Source organism: Pteropus medius, unplaced genomic scaffold (assembly GCF_902729225.1).
Source record: "Pteropus medius unplaced genomic scaffold, Ma_sr-lr_union100, whole genome shotgun sequence".
NCBI lineage: Eukaryota > Metazoa > Chordata > Mammalia > Chiroptera > Pteropodidae > Pteropus > Pteropus medius.
In genome coordinates this window covers 2,024,897-2,041,513 of record NW_024356335.1, presented here as the reverse complement: position 1 = coordinate 2,041,513, position 16,617 = coordinate 2,024,897, and the positions used below count along the sequence as shown (strand labels likewise).

Here is a 16,617-nt window from a genome sequence, read left to right as displayed (position 1 = left end):
CTTTGATAAAAGTAAAAATAGTTTTTCACATTTGTGAAAAGACAGCTTACTTTCAAATCCTAGAGCTTAGAAATACTTCTCTTTCTTTCCCTTACATGGACTTTCTCTTTTTGGAAACTTTCTCCTAAAAGCCACAATCCATTTCATGGTGTTAGATGTCAGTTTTCTATGAGAACGTTGTTATTAAATAGTGGCTTTTCATTATAAACATTTCAAACCTTTAAAGACCAAAATGTTATACAAGTATAACTGTTACATGGTGACTTTTGCCAGCATTTTGTCTCTGTGATCTGTATTTTCCATAGGTTAAAGTACAAGCTCTTAGCCAAGTACGCCATCCCATTCTAGGGATGACTGATGCCTCAAATGTAAATGAACACAGCTGCTTTTCCACAACGTTAGAGTCCCAAACAGCTGTCACATGTACATTTTGACATTCTTTTTTTAATTGGGACAAAAATTAGCGTACTAAATCTACTGATCTGGTTAACTATATTGTCTAACTTATGTGGAGAGGTAGAGAAGAGGTCATAGAAAAGCCCAGTGAGCTAGAACGTAGCTGTCCCAAAAGACTTGAACTTACCTAAAATAAAAGCCCCGCGATGAGACCCTTCTTCTCAAGAACAGAAGGTCTGTAAGGGCCTGGTGCTGGCTGCCGACCACTGCCACCTTTGCCAGTGAGCCCGAGCCTCTGCTGATGGCCAGCGAGCTCTTCCAGCTGAGGAGATTATGAAGGATCACCCGTTGTCTCTCAAAAGCCAGAACCAGTGCTCTCTCCTCCTCTGCAGTCCCTGGAGGATTTATCTCAGGGATGGCCGTCATGGATCCGAGGACCACACTTCCTCTATTGGCGTAAAGCTCACACTACCACTACCAACTGGTGGCCTTGTTCAGGTCATGCCGATGTAAGGTCACAACTAGATCACAGGCTGCTGGCTGCTGGCTGCTAGCCTTAACTCTGGACCTGAATACCTGGGTTCTGAAAACATCTCCCTGATTCCACTCTTGTCCTTGTTACTCTTTCTAGCTCTCTGGGAAGTTTCTTTGCTTGTTCGAACTTCATTTTCCTCATCTAGAAATGAGAATGTTATCTTCATACCATTATGAGAATTAAGTAGAAATCTGCGTCAGACAGCGGGCGCATAGCCGCTATAATTTTATTACTCAATAGGTGTTAGTTCTGCCCCTCCCTTCAGCTTCACTGCTCTGAGGCGCAGCCATACTCACCATTTGGTGATAGGACACTTCGTTGTTTATGAGTATGACTGCTTTGAGTCATGGTTGAACAGAGACGCTGGCTGCTAAGGAACGCAGCGCACATTTATCCCACATCAGGTGCGGCCCGGAACATGTGCATCTGTCCGCCCAGCTGCTCATTCGAGCTTTTCCAGGGGTCCGAGGCCCCTTGTCAGAGCAGCGGAGCACCAGGGAGAACATAGGTGCGCACGTGCAGGAGTGACCTAGCATTCCTCTGGAGCACTCTGCATCTGGGGCTGGACGTGCAGAAGGGTTAAAAGCTGGAGAAACTTTTGTCATAAATTTTCTCTTCAGCAGGACTTCCCATTGAACATCTGACAGCAGAGAGGAAATGCTGATTGGCCTCAGAGTCAGCTGAAGGAGACAGGAGCTGCAGTGGAAGCTGCTGGATTTACTGTTATTAGCAAGGCAAATGGAAAGCCAGCAGGGCAGCCCAGCTCCCAGATAATAGATCTAACAAGAAGGAAAACTCCCAGAAAGGAAAATGGCTGGCAGCCACACTGCTCTACCCGCTCCGCTGCCACTTTTTCCATTGCTTTTGCCTTTTTGTTTTGTATGTGGAGCACAAAGAGAAGCATATTTTAACATCTTGGCTTAGAAGCCACAGTTGGCTTAAAGTAAAACAAGATATGTCATTTAGCTTCTCATCTAACAGATTCAGAGTTCAACGTGGTGAAATGTGCAAAATTGTATCAATACAGCAATAAATAATTGCCATTTATTGAGTATTATGTGCTAGGCTATAGTGCCTCATTTAATCCATAAAACAGTCTCATGAGTTAAAAATTATCATCATCTTCAATTTGGAGATAAGAAAACAATGCTTAGAGCACTTACATAATGTCCCAAGGTCTTAAAGCTCGATGTCGCTGGGATTTGAACCCCGCATTAATGTCTTTCTCAGCTAGTGGAAGCGACTGAGGCAGCAGCCCAGATGGCTGTGGTGGGGCCATGCAGGGTACTGCTGGGAAAGGAAGCAGCCAGTCTGGGAAACTGGTAGAGACTGAAGCTCTCATGGAAGTCAGTCAAGGAAAAGACGCAGTGTCGACGGAGGCCAAATAAGACTTGGGGAATAACCATAGAGGACGGTCGTGGTTTCGACAGACTGGCGGAGCAGGCAGTGACACGGAGGCAGGAGACTGCAAAGTATATGCACTGAACAGCAAGGACACCAGTTTGGATCATAGAGGACAAGAAATTGCAATGGATAGAAAGTCTAGAGTAGAATAAGGAGTTGGCCACCGGGAAGTTGCGGAAGGATTTTTAAGCATGGGCATGATAACTCTTAGAGTTTGACTCCAGAGAGTAGTGGATGGCTGGAGGCCACGAGATGGGCGGGGAGACCGGCGGGGAGACCGTTACTGTGGGCTGGGTGATAAGCAATGCAAGGGAGGCTTGTGAAGCGGGTAGGGTCCACGGGATGGGGAGTTGACTTAATGTCCACAGGAAGGAGGAAGATGAGTAAGAAGTGTTCCAAACTGATTGCCTTTTTCACTACGCTGACTCCGTAGAGGCCAGAATCAGTCTTAATCACCTTCGCATCTATAGTGCCTTGTACGGTGCGTGGCACATGGTGGGTTCCGTTAATGTTTGATGAACAACTGGGTTGATTCATCGGGAGACCCAGTGTCATCGTTGGAAAGCCGGTTACAAGGAAAAAGAGCTGATCTGAGAAGGAGAGGTTAAAAAGGTTATAGTCTGTTGTCCCGTAAAATTAAAAGCCAAAGCGTGTTTGGAGTTCTCTCCGTTCCTGCTGTTCATTGTCCGCAGCGCTTCCTTGGCGAGTTGATGGAAGCCCCTACGAGGCCCTGCGGTCTCACCCAGGGCTAGACTCCCTTCCATCGGAGGGGCACTGGCACCTGCTCTGTGTAGAAAACTGTCACTCCTGGTGCCTCACCGAATCTCTTCAGCAGCCTGTCAAGTACGTGGCAACTGTTATCCTCGTTTTATGGAGGAGGAGACCGAGGCTCAGAGAGGGTGTAGTTTACCCAAGTCCGTCTCAGGCATAAGCAGCTTTGAATATAAGTCTTCAGACTCCACCGTATCATAACAAAGTCCGATGATTGAAAACATTTGGCCCCGAGCTTCGTCTGCATTGACTCGGGTTAGAGTCACCGCTTTTGTGTAACTCAGAAAAGGCTGCAGACAGATGAAGTCTCCTTTTTGTTTGTTTCTTTTGTTTTTGTCCTTAGGTGCTTGTGACTAAATTCACTAATTTCACTGGCTGTCAAGGCTGTGTTAAGGAAAATGGGTTTGAACTGCTGTGGTTTTTGAGCACTGGACTGGATGTCAGAAACCTTTGCCATCACGGGAAATTCTGTCACTCCGGATTTACTGTCTGCTCCCCACAGCTGAATTCCTCAGCAGTGTGATTGAGCACCCTGGCGCCCCGTCAACCAGTTTTGGCATTTATTTGAATGCATTACCCCACTGGTTTCCATAAACTATTTTACAATTGTTTAAAATAAATGACTGTTTATTTCCACAAAAGCCATCTGTATTTCTTTACAGAGCAACAGATAACTGTATGTAAAATTTGGTAATGTCACACCGACTCAAGAGAAACAGATTGGATTGAAAAATTAGATGCTAAGGGACAGTGTTAAAGGCTTCCATCCTTTCTAACAAGTGATATCTGGATTTGAAGGAGGAAAAAAAAATATTTCTTTCTTACAAGTCATATCAGGCCTCCTTTTTTCAAAGGAAAGTGCATTCATGGCAGGTTAGTGACAAGATATGGACTTTTAGCATTCCTCCTGGTGGTGAAGGGTCTGTCCCTTTGAACACGCTCTCCGCCTGGGACAGTGTGGAGGCGGCTCCTGCCTGGCGGCTTCCAGCCTTCCCCAAGCTTGGAAGTTTGGGCTTGGCCATGCCTCACCTCCTCTTGCTCTCGTACGGAGCAGGTTTCATGTGCATTGGAGCTCAGAGGACTCTGGGAGGAAGCACGGTGGGACAGGTCGCAGTGGCGTGAGGAGGCAGGCCCGGGAGAGGGGACCGAACTGATCCGGAGGCGGGACTGGCCCCCAGCAGGGTTGGTCATCCAGGCAGTGTCCACAGCAGCAGTGTCTCAGCTTGATCCGCACTGGTGAGAACTGGGGCATTATTTGGAGTTCCCAGACAGCGGAATCAGATGGAGGTAGATCTTCAAGTCTGCTTTGGAGGAAGAGGGGGTCAGGCTGGCAGCCAAACAGACTGGGCTTCTGCTTAGTCACAGTATACTCATTGAGCACACTCTGCCGTGACCGTCCTGGGGATGCAGAGATGCGAGAGAGACAAGCCCACTCAGAGGTCTTTCTAGCGTGGGTTGCGAAGTCCGGAGGCAGTGGGTCCGAAGCAGAGTTTTGATTTCTCAGGAAAGAACAGTGCTGGAGAAGTGCAGTCGAGGCAAGGCGAATCTGGCAGATGAGTGTGAGCAAGGGCACAGAGGACTGAAGTGGCATAGTTTGGAGGATGTTTCTCGATTACTATGTCACCTAGGTGGAAGATGAGAAGGAGAAGGGAATGAGACCAGTTCTAGAGGTTCTGGCTTCTGCTGGAAAACTGGAAACCACTCTTCCCCCCTCCCCAACCCCTCCCCCCAACAAAAAAAGTGCTACTGCAGAAGCAGCAGCCCAAGCGTAGGACTTATTGAATCTTTGGAACAACTCTTAAGAGGTAGGTACTGTCATTATCCCTCTTTTACAGATGGGAAAGTAAGGCACAGAAGGGTTAAGGTACTTACCCAGGGTCACACAGCTGTCACACGGAGCTGCAGGCATGGACCCCTGACAGACCGCCGGAATGGAGGCATCAGGGCTGCCCTAGAGGGAGGTCTAGCAGGCCAGAGAGAGAGACGGTCGCCCTTTGTTTTCTACAGCCCATCTGGAATCCATGAGGAGGACCGGGCAGGCACAGTCATCCAGACGGGGTGCGAGAGAGTAGCAGGTGGGTGCTCTGAGCCTTGGTCCGCAGTCACAGTCTCTCAGTGAGCTGCCTCGACGCCAGCAGCCAGCCTCAGATGCTCCAGCCCTCTTCACCTGTGCTGCCTTGCTCCTTCGAGCAGCTCTGGAAGTCTCTGTGATCCAACTCATGGCTTGTTTGGACCACAGAACCCCCGAACAAGCTCTGTGCCATTTTAGTTCCTGGCTCCGCCACTGCTGAGGTGTCTCCCCAGCCGCTGCTGAGCCCACAGCATCTGTGAGGAGCCAGCGACGGGGCGAGGAGGCCCCAGAGGCCACAGGCCCTAATCTGATCTAGCCGGAATCACCGCAAAAATTGTTCAACCTCATTTTTTTTTAATTGGATTTTTAATGACAAAAGTAATGCCAGTATATGCCCACTGTCGAAAATCCAGAAGATGAAAGTCTATAGAGTAAAAAGCAAAAGCCTTCATCTTTGCTGCTACGCCTCCCACACCCAGAGTTAATTCTGGTTAACAGAGTGACTAAGAACAGTTTGGCTCATCTCCTTTCAGATCGTGTTGCTGCGTGTATTCAGCAAATATGCACTCACGCGTATAAATGCACATATAGCTGGGTTTTACTTTATTAAACTGGAGCATACTCTATACATTCTATTTATTTTTTAATTTAATATTGTGTCATAGAAATCTTCCCATGTCTTTCTAACTTAGCTTAATTTTTTAACAGCCACATAACATCCCACTGTACAATATATACCATAATTTATTTAATAGTTTCCTACTGGAGAATATTTAGATTGTGTGCAATTTTTGATATTAAAGCAGTGCTGCACGTTTTGATATTCAGACATCTTTGAACAGGTTTCATTGTGTACTTGAAGTTATGTTTCTCAGGATAGATTCCTTTGTTGGGTCAAGGTTGTTCAATTTTAAATGCCACCTTGTCGAAGCCCTTCTATTTAACAGTGATTATTGAGCACCTACAAAGAGCCTTTTGCTCTGCTGGACCTCGGGGAATGAGGTTGGATGTTTAAAAAGCCTCTCCACCCACCCCACCCCCATCTTCAAAGAGTACCCCGATGGGAGGGGGGTGGGGGCAAAACAATGACAAATAGACAAAAATGCTTCTAATCCAGCCTGCTCGGTGCAGAGAGAAGCAGGGCCCCGAGGAAGCTGGGATGAAAGCGTTCTTGATTGTGACAGGGATTCAGGCCAGGCCGCAGGGAGGAGGGGAGGTGCCGAGAGGTGTGCCTTCCTCTCCTCCCAGGAGCCCATCTGTGAGGCTGGGTATTCAAGAGGAAATGCGTTCTAAAGAATTACGATGCTCCTGCATTTTCTGCTACACAAAGAAGGACATCTCAGCCGCACGCCCTTTCCTCTCCTCCTCGTGGCACTTTCTGATTGATGCTTGGAAATGATGGCAATACATAAACTATTTTTCTTTTTATTTTATGACCTGGTAATAGCAGTAACATATTTCCAGTAAATGTTTTCTATCGCAATAAAAAAGTTGTAACAGGAGTAGAAATGGGTATAGTTAAACCCTAAAGAAATCACACTTTCAGAACTGTGGATTGAAGCAGTAACTCTGTAAATCATTTAACTTAGGAAAAAAGTCCTCTTCCCCCCGGGAAAAAAAAAAAAAAATCAGGGCAAGCAGCTGGTGTTCATATTAAGTGCCCATCACTTAATAGGCACCTGCTGTTAGGGCTGGGGGCCCTCAATTTTGACCTCTGAAGACCAACTATCCCCTCTCTCTTCTCTCTCCGTCCCCACCTAACATCCTTTCTGAACTGATAAGTCATCTCAATCTTGCAGTTTCTTTTTTTTCAACCTGAAGATTAAGAAGAGTATAGAATGTTCTTTCTGAGATCCAGCATAGCAGTGTAGTTAAGAGCATAGGCTCTGTAGTCACACACCTGGATCCTTGTCCTGGCCTCACCCTCGCACGTGACTTAAAAACCACGCCACATTTTCTTTCTCCCCTGTAAAATGGGAATTATACCTCAGAGAGTTTTATGATTCATAGAGCTAATGCACGTCAAGCACTTTGTTAAGGGCCAGGAGAGACCTCAATGTCAGTCACTTTTGTTTCAAAAAGGGCAAATTGATGATTTTGCTAAGTTTGCACAGCAGTATAACAACCGACATTTGCCGAGTGTTTATTATATCCTAGGCATTGTGTTACACATATCTTTGCAATTACTCCATGAAGGTTGAGATCCCATAACTTTGCCCAGTGTCACATAGCTTGTAAAAGAGCCAAGATTTTTATCCAACTCTTTTTGACCCCAGAACCCACGCTGTAGCCACCACATGTCCACCTTCTAGGATTAGAAACTCATCAGGAGCAAAGATGATAAAACTTTGAGTCATTTTGTCTCACCAGACAGGGCCTCCTTTGACTGATGAAGATTGGAAGCCGACAGTGTTGAGAGCCTGTGCTCCAGGAGTCCCAGGCCAAGCAAAAAGGAAGCACGTCCCTTCCCTGACTGCAGGCAGAGCAGCCTGCTCCTCACTGGGTCCTTATTTAGGCTTTGTTACTCTTAAGAGGATAAATGGCTGCTGCTTCTGCACAAGGTGTCCTTAATGTGCTCTAAAAATTAGGCCTTTCCCACCCTTTGTCTTTAATTTCTGATTCTAGCTGACACCTTCATTAATGGTCCAGTGCAAGCTTTCTGTCGACTTGAGGACTACTGTGTAAGAATGATTTTGCTGTCCTATCAATAATAGTCATAATTTCCCCAATACTCTCATCAGCCGTGAATTGAGTCTTGCAGCAAAGAAATGGAAGCCCCAGTGCAGTGGTTTGAAAGCGATTTGTCTTGTGGACGGCGTCTTATTTCAGTAAAATCAGGTCAGCACAGCACTGCTGGGTCAGGTGTAAGTCTGGTACAAATTAGTTGGAAGAAATTGATCATTTGAGCCTTAGGTTATTTTTAGCTACTGTAGCTTTTTAGGATCTTTTTTCTTTATTTACATTTGTCTTAATAAACTTTAACCATCATTGTCAGGCAAATTAAATGTCTTCTCAGTTTCAGCCAAGCCTTTGATAAGAGCAAAGACTGTTCTCTCTCCACCCCACCGTGTCGGACTTCCCTTCAGTTTTGGGGTTTGCTACAGTTACCCCGTTTAAACACTTGAACCCACCCCCTTCTCATCCTCCGACTGGCCCCCTTTCTGGGGTTTGTTTATTGCACATACTGGCCCCTTGACCAGTCTGTTCTTCATTGCTATTGAAAGTTAATGGGGGCAAAATTGCATTCCCAAACATTTGAACCTGAAGTGGCCAAGGCCGAACTTGGTTGATCTCTGGTGATCGGTTCAATTTAGTTACGATTTTTTGCCATTAGGCTGGGGCTGAATGATGGTGATTTGGTTGAGGCCAAATGTCTGAAGAAAATTGGCTCCCTGATAAGGGCGCTGTTATCAGAGGGGCTACCTTCTCATTTACATTTAGATGAGTATTGATTATTTATTTACTCAGAGAAGTGAGATTCGTTTCCAATCTTATCTTTCTCGTCTCTGCTTGTCAGCAGAAAGAGAGATAGAGCTCCTGACATCAGGCCAAGATAACAGCACTTTGTAGTAAAGATAAAAGTTGGAATGGGCCTTTTTCTAGTCTTGACTGAAAGGATAAGTTTTAAAAATTAGAACTGATGGGTCATGCTTTCAAAACCTTTCCTGAAGGTTTTGCCGTGTAACTAGGTGGGAGAATTGGTTTATTGGAACAGCCTTGGTCTTTCTTCTTTTGTAATAGGCATCGTATTTAATTCGATTATATTCAGCTGTTTCACTGAGAGCAAATTGTGTATTGGCTCAGAGAAGACGCTAAAGTCTGACCTTATTGTCATGTCAGCTTGTTCCTTTTTTATTATTTAAATTCCAAATTGTCCGACCTGAGCCTCAGAGGGGGTATAAGCTGTAGTGGTTATCACTTGACGATAATTCAGTGCTTATATTAAGATCAAGCAGAAAATGATTATAGTCGCCTCTAGAGGAAGAGTTATAAGCGATAGGGCTGACACTGAAGGCAGACATTTTAGAGTAGCTGACGTTGACCGAGCTCTGCTGTTGACAACATCAGTGTGTCAGCGATGGCTTTGGCTCAGTGAGGAACTCGGGATTCAGCCGGCCCCTGCCATAGAGCAGACGAGGCTTGGCACGATGTGCCTCGAATGGTCCCCCTGCCACCAGTCTCCTCCATCCCATTGTCAAAGTGCCACCAGAAGAATCTTACCAAAATATAAAGCTGATCATGTCACTCTCCTGCTCCGTTAGCATCACTTGCGTACAAGAGAGAATCGAAACCTCGTCCAGCAGTCTGGGCCAAGCATCCCAGCCTCAGCTTCCCCTCGAACCCCCACCGAGCCGAGGGATTGGCTCAATCCTCACGGCAACCTTCTGCGGGATGTTCTGTTACCTTCGTTTTAAAGACGAGAAAATACACAGATTAAATAACTTCCCCAGAATGTATAGCCAGCAGTTATACTCCCCGAGAGGACACAAACACCAGAAATTTGCTGCTCAAAGCCCAGCCTCACCTCTTATTTGCTCACACGTAATCCTTTTCTGGCTACAAGAAGCTCTTGCAGATTAAAGCAGCTCTTTAAGCTGGTGAATGGAAAACAGTTGACATGAAGGTGTGTCTGTGAGGTGACTTTACCGTTTTTCCTCACACAGGTGGTCCTCACGTTTGTTCTCATGCTCAGCAGTAATAATGATAGGATAATTCGTTTATATCCCACTTCAACCCAAAAAGCATTTGGAATGCATACATTATTATAGTAGGATAAAAAAATACATACATTGAAACTACATGAAAGAAAAATGGAAAATAAAGATCCAGAGGATTAAATGACACAGAAATGAATGTCCAGCCATTACAGTCAGTCATACATTTAGTGTTGATCTTCCCTATGGACAAAGGAGAAAGGGACACGGTTACAAGATTTGTGACAAACTGCCTAACACTGATGGCTCCGAGGAAGTGCACTTTTTCTGCTCCTGATGTCTGAAAGAAGTTTCTCCCATGAGTCTTTAGAAATAAGATGCAGAATGATCGAGGGCAGTGGATGGCTTCTCTCTCCTCGGGCTTCTGCCCTTGGCTCTCCATTGGGTGTCGAGTCTCAGCTGACCTCAGCTGTTAAGGAATTGCATACTAAAACCTTTTATGTTTCAGTCAAGGATTAACGGGATGGAGGAAGGGACCAGTGTGCCAGTACGTGTGTATGTGTCCACCACCCAGCAGATAACTACAGATATTCTTTGAACTGTATGTGCTGAAATGTTCGCCTTGGGTTTACAAAAATCCCATAAAAATCCTGCCTGGGTGTTACAACTTGGAACCCTCCCAAAGTGCCCAGAGCAGTATTTTGTTCCTAGGCCGTTTGGTGACATGGTACTCCTGCAGTAAATACATCCTTGGAACGCCCAAGCAGATTTTGCTGTCGCTGCAGAGGAACGGCTTTCCAGAATCTTCCTTTTGTGTCCCCCTCTGCTGCGAAGTGGAGGGCGGTGGCTTCATGCGCAGCTGTGACATTTTAAAACCTCTTTCCAAAGGGTAGATGTTGCCTTGAGAACTATGTCCTGTTCAGTGTGAAAGAGCCTTTTAGATTTTATGTAATCATTTCTTTGGCAGAAGTATATTAATAGAAACTGACCTCACAGCTTGTCTTTTTTAAATGGTTTTGGCTGCTGGTTTTTTTCTTTCCCCTCATGTCAGCTGTCTAAAAATTAAACAAGCATTCGATGGAAACTATAACTTGATAAATAGTAGCTCCGGGTTGTCATAATCTTGATTATCATCAACAGACATTGATTAAGAACTAGTTACGGGTGAGGCATGTGGTTTATGAATAATATAGAGAGTGCAGGCCTCAGCAGTCCTGAGTGTGAGTCCTAGTTCCAGTGGGACATCGAGCAAGTCATTTAGCCTCTTTAAGTCATAGTTTCTTCCTCTGTAAAATGAAATTCATACTCTTTACATCCTAGGGGACAGAGTAAATGAGACGATCTATATAAAATACCTGGCACATAGGAGGCATGTTATGGTATGTTGTGGTCTTGTAGTAGTATCGTTGCAGTCTGCTGATGAGAAGGTTGACGAAGCAGGAAGCTGGCACTTAAATAATACTATTAATGTATCAGACACTCTACTAACTGCTTTACAACTGTTAACTCACTGAATTCTCAGACAGGCCTATGAGGTAGGTGCTATTATTGTCGCCATTTTATAAATAAAGACACAGAGAGGTTACGTAAGCTGGCCCTAAGTCGTACAGGCGGGCGGGACTGAACCGAGGCAGTCTGGTGCCAAGTCCATGCCCTGCATCATCATGCTCTATTGCTTCTCATCCATACCCTGCCTCTTGCCTACACAGTATGGCCTGAAGTTATCAGTCTGGCATTTTCAGGGGAAGACCTGTGTGAGATAACTTATCCAGTGTTCTGGCAAGAATTAGGAGAGAAATTGATATTTGTAAGAGATAGTTTTCCATTTGGGTTTAGAGCTCGAGTCACATCTGTGGTTTAACCACCCCTACCTTCCCCAAAGTCGAGACTCACCAGTCCTTTGCTGAGTTCAGAATTGGGTTTTCAAGCTGGTCTTTAGCTTTTATGGAAGAGCAGGGAGTCCCCAGAGCAGGTAACACTCAGAATTTCAGTTGCTGACAAAACTGGGCATGCGTAGGAATATTCTTAAGGAAAGACGGGGAGAGAGATCCTGAATGGATGGAAAGATAAGGTGGCCTTATAGCATGGGATATTTAGAATGTGTGGATTTCATTAAAATAAATTATTTCAGATCATTTTCATTTTGAATTTATAGAAACCACAAGTTAAGTGATTCAGAACCCAAATGAATCCACAAATCTACAAAAATCTATACTTATGGAATAAACTATGGCCTCTTTATAATTGGCCAGTAATTTATAGTTTGCAAGAGCAAGAAAGGTTCAAAACACATAGGCTTTAGAGCCAAAGACTCTTGGGTTTCATTTCTCCATTTCTAATTCCTACCTTTGTGAGCTTGGGCAAGTTACTTCACCCTGCCAACCTTCAGAGTCCCAGTGTGGCAAATGGGAATAACAGTATCTGCCTGTTAGAGTTGCTCTGAGGATTCAATAAGGTAACAAATGTAGAGTGCCTGGCATATAATGGTCACTCAGTAAATGAGAGTCATTATCTAGGCTTCAAGGAAAAAGTCCTAAAGCTGCTTTCAGGAAATAAACTATTTTAATAGAAATATCTGCAAGACCCAAGAGACGAAGTAAATCTTGAATGATGGCATTTTGGGCTTTGAGAGTGGTACAGGGACTTGTGTTTCGGGACATGGGACTCTTCCTAGTACTCCGTGCCTGTCCTGGCTTCCCTCACGTTTCCCAAGCAGCTACAGTGACTGGAAGGAAAACGTGTACGAAGGAGACCAGCCAGAAGCACACCTTAATGCAGCCAGGCGTTGGCGCCCAGCAAGCAGGAAAGGGGCGGCTTACTTACAGCCCAGCTGTCAGGAAGGCAGGCAGCACGAGAAGCCCAGCACCCTGTATACTGCTCTCAGAGTCAGAGTAAACATGTCAGGCTGCAGGGTTACTTAAGATAAAAATATTGATCTATGTAAACAGGTTATGTCTGGTTTTGATTAAATTATTGCATGCGCAAGACCCACTGGAGATGCTGCAATGCGTGGTGATTATAGTATCCTCAAAAATGGCATAGTAAGATATCAGAGGGCTTGTAAGTTTATACGATGTTTTTGAAATTATAAAAGTAACGTTTATTTATTACAGGGAATGTGAAAAATACAAAATAACACTAAGGAAAAATAAAAACACTCATTATCCCACTATCCAGTAAAACTACTATTCACATTTTGTAAATAACCTTCCAGTCTTCCCCCACCCACCCTGTGACTTTACTTATACTTTTTCATAAAAAGATGTTTCATAAAAGTAAAAATTTTGCAACATCACTTTGAATATCTTCATGATAATTCACAATATTTTGTTAGACCTAGGTTGTTCCCAAATTTTGGCTCTCAAAAAAAAAAAAAATGAATTATTGTAGCTAAACTCGGTACCCAGATTTCCCTGTAGATTCAGAGACGTGGATGTCGGCGCCTTACACACGATCGTCTAACAGGCCAGTGTCTTAGAAAGCAGCTCTCCAAGTTCAGGGGTGACTTCTTTCCCTCCAGTGGTCTGAAGATGCCCACAGCCGCGAAAGGTAGTTGTAGGAAGGAAAGGAGGGGACGTGGGAGGCTCTCACCAGCTAAGTTTTCTTGAAATTTAGCTAGGCATGATTTTTCTGTGATTACATCCACCAGTGAATGTGTAACATGCAACGATCAGCAGCAAATATGCCCAATAATTGATGAATGTCACTGACAGGTAACAGCGGAAACTAAGAATTACCTGTATTTCTATACCTTTGTTTGCTTAATATTTTTGAAGTTAAATTTAACCATGTATAATGATGAACTACAATGCCTTCTTGACCTGAATACGGTATATTAGAGCTTATAAGAATTGTGTAGGTTTCTGAGCATGTATTTGGATTAAATATGTAGTTGTTTGTGTTTCGAGCATTGTTTTACTTGGTAACGGTTTAAAAGCTATAAATATCATGAAAAGGACTGGACGTATGTGAGAACTCTGAGAACTGGCAGAAGCGCTAATGAAATACCAGTTAGAGAAAAGATCAAATGTACCACGAAACTACAGTGCTACAGATGTCGAACACAGAATGTGGGAGAGGAGAATGACTTGAGATGAGTGAAGCGCCTCACACACTGATGAAGGGGAAGTACTGGATGTAAGCTGACGACGGCTTAAGAACATATCTAAAAATACACGTTCCGCCTGGGAGCCCCATGAGGCCTCTGATGCTTTCCTCAGCTCCCTCACGCCTCCGCCTCTGCCTGACCAAACACACCTTTCATAGTCAAAATAATAAGACAGTTTCTTACACCTCTAATCTTTTCAATAACCGTTAACAACAGGAACAGTCTTTTGAATCTGATCATTGGACCCATTAGGTGTTTTCTGAGAATAAGATTGTCATTTGGCTTGACAAAGAAATACATGAATGAATGTCTAAAATGCCCCAGTGTGTTATTACGATGCACCAGAACCCCGTGTGGTGCAGGATAGCTAGATTCCTGCTTTGTAGGATTATTGAACCTGTGTCTTTGTCAGCAAAACCATGAATCAGCACCCACTGTCCTTCTATCACTGTGACCCAGAAACCTGAGATTCTCCAGATTTTTCAAAAATTTTTTTGAATATTTGGGCCGTCGTCATATTAGAGTTCTAAACATACCTAATTCCTGCGTATAACTGATTTTTCATTATTATATGGTTCTTAATAACGGGTACTTATTTTCTTAGAGACTGTCATCTCTGTTCACAATAATCTTTAAGGTTATAAATATTCCCACATTCCTAATTAGGAAGCAGGCTCAGAAAACGGTGCGTTACCTGCTCGTGTCTGTGTGGCCACATTGTGATCCGCGTCAGTCTGACTCAGAAGCTATCTACCTCTCACCTTGTTTCGGGGGAACTGAGCGAAAACAGACCTGATAATAGAACAGACAAGCGCGTGAAACCTTGTGGGGAAAACCCCTAAACCCCTCCGTCTCGGATAGCCAGGCCCTCGAGACAGCTTCAGCGTTTTCCTGTGCTTTAACAGCTTTTCGCCAGTATGTGGTGTTTTCTCAATGTTAAGTTCACTGTTTCAGCCTTCCTTCCCCCCTCCTGCCCCTTTGATCTTCCAGGCCCTCAGTACCGCCTGGAGAAGCAGAGCGAGCCCAACGTCGCCGTGGACCTGGAGAGCACTTTGGAGAGCCAGAGCGCCTGGGAGTTCTGCCTGGTCCGCGAGAACAGTACGTTGGCCACCTCGCTCTGTGCCCGCTTTGTCCGTTACAGACATGCTTAGACGTCATGTGTCTGGGAGCGCTGGTCTGGCTTCCCGGGGCAGATTTGAAGTGACTGTTTTCCAAGGCGGACTTCAGCCTTCGTGCCAAAAGTATATCCCAAAGTGAAATGATTGATTTCGTGCTTTTTGGTAGCGAGTCTGCTTCCTGTTTAGCTCTCTGTGATTAATATTTTTCTGTTAAACTGTATCTTCTTAAGCTAGGAACAGTCCTGGAAACAGCTTAGAAAAATGAGGCCTTTTCTTAGGCAAAGGCTATTCTGTATATAAAGCAACTGGCCCTGGTCAGTATCACTATATCGTTGTTCAGACATCAGATTGTAGGAAATTCTGATCGTTTGCGTACTCTTGGCAGGAGTCAGTGTGGTGGTTCCTAGTGCTGTGTTGTAAGCGTCTTTAAAAGTTCAGTTCATTTCTTTTCATTCTCTCTTTAGAGTATCCGAGTGGTGAACCTTTGCCATCCCCTCCTCTGCACTCCCATTGACTTAAGGGGCAAGTGGCATGTGAAGACAGGTCATAGTGGTCTTTTACACAGGCTGTTTCTTCTGCATGGAACACTCTTTCCGCCACTCTGATTCATTGTTTCTCATCCTTCGTCTCAGTTTAAATGTCACATTTTCAAAGAGGCTGTCCGTGATCACTGTCCCCCCTCACCTACACCTGATCCATCCCTCACTCGAATCCCCCATTATATTACGTCATAAAGCACACTACTTTTTATCCATTGCATATATTTCTGTTTATAATTATATATTTTTCTGAGTGATCATTTGATGTCTATTTCTCCCACTAGATTGTCAGGGCTGTGAGGGTGTCCCTGATCCATACCAGCTTGCCCTTCATTAATTCACCAGATATTTACTCATCACCCACTATAAGCCATGTACTGCAAGAGCTAAGTAATGTAGATTAAATGAGTGAATGAATGACAGTTTTTTAGTCCCGCCACTGACCCCAGGCCGCTACTCTTGGCCCGGAGTCCCTCACGGCCTCGTCTGGGGATGCATGCTCAGAGTCCACCAAGAAAGCAAAATGTGCTTTTTTGCATTTATCAACACATTCTCAAAGGCAGAAGGTTGGTGCCATCACAGTCTGCAACCAGTTATAAGTAGTTTATATAAATACACAAAATCATTTGGATTCTCGAATGGTCCAAAAAATTTGAATAAGTAGTAAACATTTATAATAATATTTATCCCTATCAACAATCTAAGATACAAACATTTTAAAGCAAAAATGTAATACTTTTCACCTATAAAACAAGACAGGTATTTCAAAAAGGGTCCTTCCTCATTGCTGAGGGGAATACAGGGAAATAGGCAAATTCAAGCAGTTGTTGACTATGGTGTAAGTTACTATAATATAGCTGGAAGTATCAAGAAACCTAAAATACAATAAAGATTTGTGTGTAATGATAGTCATTAAATACTTATAATATATATGTATATAATATCTATGTAATACTCCTATATTGGGAAATTATGCAGAGTGTCTACCTTTTGGTAAAGGCAGATTAAGTAATTTGATCA

The 16,617-nt window shown here is 44.2% G+C and overlaps 1 protein-coding gene across 12 annotated transcripts in view; it reads left to right on the top strand.

Annotated features, from left to right (window-relative positions):
- The window catches only part of MAPKAP1 (MAPK associated protein 1), a 229,154-nt gene that overhangs the window by 158,308 nt on the left and 54,229 nt on the right, over positions 1 to 16,617 (top strand). For 9 of the 12 annotated variants that reach the window (XM_039861615.1, XM_039861617.1, XM_039861622.1 and 6 more), the window contains one exon: positions 14,931 to 15,038. The exons of the other annotated variants lie outside the window; for them this stretch is intronic. In XM_039861615.1, the coding sequence (XP_039717549.1) occupies positions 14,931 to 15,038 (108 nt within the window). The remainder of the gene's footprint in view (positions 1 to 14,930; positions 15,039 to 16,617) is intronic. 12 annotated transcript variants of the gene reach the window in all.